The sequence below is a fragment of the Piliocolobus tephrosceles genome, chromosome 2 (genome assembly GCF_002776525.5).
Source record: "Piliocolobus tephrosceles isolate RC106 chromosome 2, ASM277652v3, whole genome shotgun sequence".
NCBI lineage: Eukaryota > Metazoa > Chordata > Mammalia > Primates > Cercopithecidae > Piliocolobus > Piliocolobus tephrosceles.
This window is the reverse complement of record NC_045435.1, coordinates 89,871,311-89,875,476: the sequence shown is the minus strand read 5'-3', so window position 1 is coordinate 89,875,476 and position 4,166 is coordinate 89,871,311. Positions and strand designations below refer to the sequence as shown.

At 51.8% G+C, this 4,166-nt stretch overlaps 1 protein-coding gene across 1 annotated transcript; it reads right to left on the bottom strand.

Annotated features, from left to right (window-relative positions):
- Positions 1–969: 969 nt before the first annotated feature.
- Positions 970–3,653, bottom strand: PRSS45P. Its single transcript, XM_023231371.1, has 4 exons — positions 3,541–3,653; positions 2,745–3,019; positions 1,786–1,949; positions 970–1,462 (listed from the first exon to the last, which is right to left on the bottom strand). Exons 1-4 carry the CDS (start codon positions 3,651–3,653, stop codon positions 1,229–1,231), a joined length of 786 nt encoding a protein of 261 aa, XP_023087139.1. The 3' UTR covers positions 970–1,228.
- Between the last annotated feature and the right edge of the window lie 513 nt (positions 3,654–4,166).

Below are 4,166 nucleotides of genomic sequence, written 5' to 3'. Positions count from 1 at the left end.
ATATCGGTCATTTCCCTTACTTGTCTGCAATGCCACTATCAAGTACCATATATCAGTTTTCTATATATGCTCCATTATAATCTTACGGAACCACTCTTGTATATGTGGTCTGTAATCGACTGAAATGTCATTATGTGGCATATGACTGTAGTGATATAGAGAAAAAGAAACTCTCATTCCTCCCTAGAACTAACCACCAGGAAATTAAATAACACCCTTCTATATAACTCTTGGGCTAAATAAGAAATATACTGTGAAATTATAAGCAATACAGAAATGAATGACAATGAGGCCAGTACGTATCAAATCCTGTGAAATATGGCTAAAGTGGGACTCAGAGGAAAATTTACGGAATTAACTGAAAATACTAGAACACAAGGAAGTCTAAAATAATGAACTAAGCACACTACTCAGGAGGTTACAAAAAGAGCAATAAAATAGCCACATGGAGGCATCCACTTCTCATTTTGGTATATTTTCTTCTACTTTTTTTCTTAAAAAAAAAAAAAAAAAAAAAGATTATGAGCAATATTTTTTAAGAAAAAAATGTAGAAGAAAATATACCAAAATGAGAAGCAAAGGTCTCTACGTGGTGGGACTCCAGGGGAAATCTCCTTTCTTTAGGTTCAACTATGTTTTCTAATTTTCTACAATAAACATGCACGACTTTTATAATCCGTTTAAAAAAAAGAAAGAAAGCTGCTTTTGGAGTACTATCGTGAGTCACTCCTACTGCAGCCTAAAAGCCTGCATGTTTCAACTGTTCCCTTAACAGCATGCCTACTTTACAGACAAGGAAACTGAGGTCACAGGCCCAGACCTTTTTCGTAAGCCCCAGCACTAGTGATACAGCAAAAACCAGCAGTCGCCACTCCAGAGAGGCTCCTGGCAGACTTAATTCCAGGAAGCTCTGCCATCCCACCCGCGGCCAACCTCCAGGACTACCCCAGAAAAGAGAAAAGAGTCAGCTCAAGTTTGCACATGTTTAATCCCTGCTCTCCTGGTCCCAGGTTCCAGAATCCTTCCAGGCTGCACTTCCCTTCTCCTGCTCACCCAAGGCCTGGTCATCCACCACACTTCTCACCAGGATGCCAACGCCAGACCCATTCTCCCAGGGGTTACTCTTCCCCACCCTGGCTCTTGTTGAAGATGGACACATGACCTTGGTCAAACCTCCATCTGGCCCCATTCAGCAAAGGCAAGGCAGGAAGAGGAAGGGGTAGGGAGGTCAGAAGCCCATCCGGGGCTGCAGCAGCCAGGACAGGAACAGGAGGCAGGCAGAGGTGCAGGGACCTGAGAAGGCGCCATTGCTCATTTGCTTCTTGATCCATTTGGTGTATTTGGTGACGCGGGTGTACACGCCTGGATTCTGTGCCTTGGCACAGGCCTTTTCCCAGGACAACACCCCAGCCAGAATCCATCTGCCCTCAACTTCACAAGCCAATGGCCCTCCAGAATCCCCCTAGACAAAAAGAGAGGAGTGATGGAGGCTGTGGGTCCAGCTGGGCCTGCGGGGCCCTGGGGACCCATGCCCACCCTCTGAGCTCTGCTGGGAGGGTTTTCACTCCCCCAGGGCCTCACTACTTGGGGGCCTCTTTTGGCTCCTCAGCTGGGACCCATACCCCAGAACCGGGGCAAAAGTCAGCATCACAGGGGAAGGAAGACAGGAGCAGAGCACCGCCAGGTGATGGTGACAGAGGGAGGCTGGGCCAACCCTGCCCCAGGGAACTGCCTGGGAGTGGTTCCCAACAGAAGTGGAGCTACCAGAAACTCCCAGAAACTCACATAGCACAAGTTTTCTCCATAATTAGTGGCACAGATCATGTCCCCCAGGACAAGGGGGACAACTGGGGGAAAGAAGGACTTCTTGTGGTAATGCTGGTCACACCTCTTGTTGTCCATGATAAACACCTCAGCCTCCTGCAGCTCTGGGGTCAGCGTGGAGTTGGCTGTGGAGCCCAGGAGGGTAAGCAGTGACCTCTCACTTCACCCAACCCTGACCTCTGTCCAGGGTCCTGTCCCCTTCACTCTGGAGACTCAGCCCAGCCACCCCCTGTTATACCTCCACACCCTCCCCTCCTTTACCCCCCCCCCTCCGCCTGCAGTGCAGGCCTTGTCTGAGAAGTCCCCGCCCTCAAAGGCTCTGAGTCCAGATCCCCTTCTTGGGAAACTCTGCTTCTGAACCAAGCCAACCATAACTCAAGTCTCATTGCAGCTGCTTCCAATCTGGTGCCCAGCCCCATGCGGCTTCCCTGCAGACTGTCAGCTCTGCTGGCATGGCCGCTCTCTCCACCTTCGTTAACACTCGCTCCTCCTCCAGGGCCTCAAGGCAGTCCCTCTACCCAGAGCTCATTCCAGATCCCTCCCAGCTGGATCTAAAGACCACCAGACAAGAACTTTGCCTTGTTTTCCTCAGCCTGTGCCCACACCCACACCCAATCACGACTTCCCTCCAGGCAGGGCATGCATTTCTAATCCCAAGGGCTGGGTACTGACACTCAAAGTGTGTCAAGTGAATGAATGAGTGAATGCCCAGTTCTGAGCTTCTGTAAGACACAGATGGTCATGCCCAGCCCAGGCACTACCAGGCCTGAATGAGGTGTCCACATAAACAGTGACAATGGTCACCACATGAGGAGTGGTCCTAACACATTCAGAGAACCAGGTCCAGCAGGAAAGGCCCCAGAAAGAAAGGAGTATGCTCTCGGTGGTACCGCACCTACCTCCCATCCCATCCTGCTCACCTGAAAAGCGCTGCTTAACCTGGCTCCAGCCAGTCACCCAACACTGTGTCCCAACCTTCAGGTTGAAGTTGGGTTCCGGGAGGCAGATGGGCTGCACATACTCACTGAAGGTGACAGGTGTTTGAAGGTGGACAAGGGCAACGTCACCCATGATGAAGGTCCGGCCCCAGTACTTGGGGTGCATAATGATGTCCCTCACAGGGACCTGGACGGCCCTGCTGAAGTTCATGGGCTGCAGCTTGGAGGTGCCAAGCACCACTGAGTACTCTTTGGTGCTGTGGGAGACAGAGAGCCCCACTTGGTAGGTATCAGACTCCCAAGCAGGAACACACTCCTACCCTACTCCTGCAGGGATGCAGCCCTACCCCCTTAGCAGGAGTCCTGCCTCCACCCCATCTGCCTAATCTAGCCTGAGGGCGCTGACGTTCGGAGAGCTGCCTGCCTCCTCATTCATCATTCAAACTGATTCAAGGTGGCCTGGTCTGTGTGCTGTGCATGCAGGTGTGGAAGTGTTGGTGTACACATATGCTCTCACGTGTGATGGGGTAGGGGGCATGTTCTGGGTTTTCCTGTTGCTCAGTTGAGGGCGCAATCTTTGTTGCTTGGGGCTCCTGCCCTAGCTCAGTCCCTGGTCCCTAGGAGACCCCGAACACAATTCTCACCTATCCCAGATGCCCTTCCCACTTCCTCCTTCCCTCCCTCCCTCCCACACTGTTTCACTCAGGAAATGAGGAAGCTGGACTGGGCCCATGGTAGCTCGTGGTCTCCAAGCCCTGGACATATGGGCCACACTCACCCTTGGATGCAGTGGGCCGCAGTCACCACCCAGCTGGGGTCAATGATGGCCCCTCCACATACGTGCTCATTTTCCATCCGGAGGCTCACCTCCCAGGGCCAATGGCGGGTCATTTCCAAATCCTCCGACCACCAGGGCTCACCACAGGCTTCAGGAAGAAGTGTGCCGGGGAGACACAGCAGCCACATAGAGAAGGATGAGAAAGACTGAGACCTAGACGCCCTACAGGGCCAATGTGCACAAAGCTGTAAAGTCAGGGCCTCTTCCCATTTCGGAGATGGGGAGAGTGAGGGCGAGAGAAGGGCAATGGCCTCTGCCCAAGAGCTTGATGGGAAGTGACAATGACAGAGGTAAAAAGCATCAAGGCAGACACATGGAGAGAGAGAGATTCTGAGTCCCAGGGAGCCTTCAGCCCAGGACCTCAAAACAAAGGCAAGCAGAGAAGGAGCCCCAAGGCAAGAAATGCCTTTTCTTGCATCTGGGGAATTTCCTCCACCACTTCTGAAAAGCTATAATGCTTGCTGCATTTTCTTAGATGCAGAAGGCCTCTGTCCCCCACACTGCTCAGAGTCAAGAGAAGCTCTTGACTTCTGTGTCAGAAGTTTTCACATTGAATATTCAAAGTG

What these genes read in the sequence shown, in the direction of transcription:
- PRSS45P (XM_023231371.1), bottom strand. Translation starts at nt 3,653, where the DNA reads ATGACCCGCCATTGGCCCTGGGAGGTGAGCCTCCGGATGGAAAATGAG. An exon ending in GGTTAAGCAGCGCTTTTCAG is followed by an intron (nt 1,950 to 2,744) that starts GTGAGCAGGATG and finishes TGGGCTCCACAG; the next exon opens with CCAACTCCACGCTGACCCCA. An exon ending in ATGGAGAAAACTTGTGCTAT is followed by an intron (nt 1,463 to 1,785) that starts GTGAGTTTCTGG and finishes CTTTTTGTCTAG; the next exon opens with GGGGATTCTGGAGGGCCATT.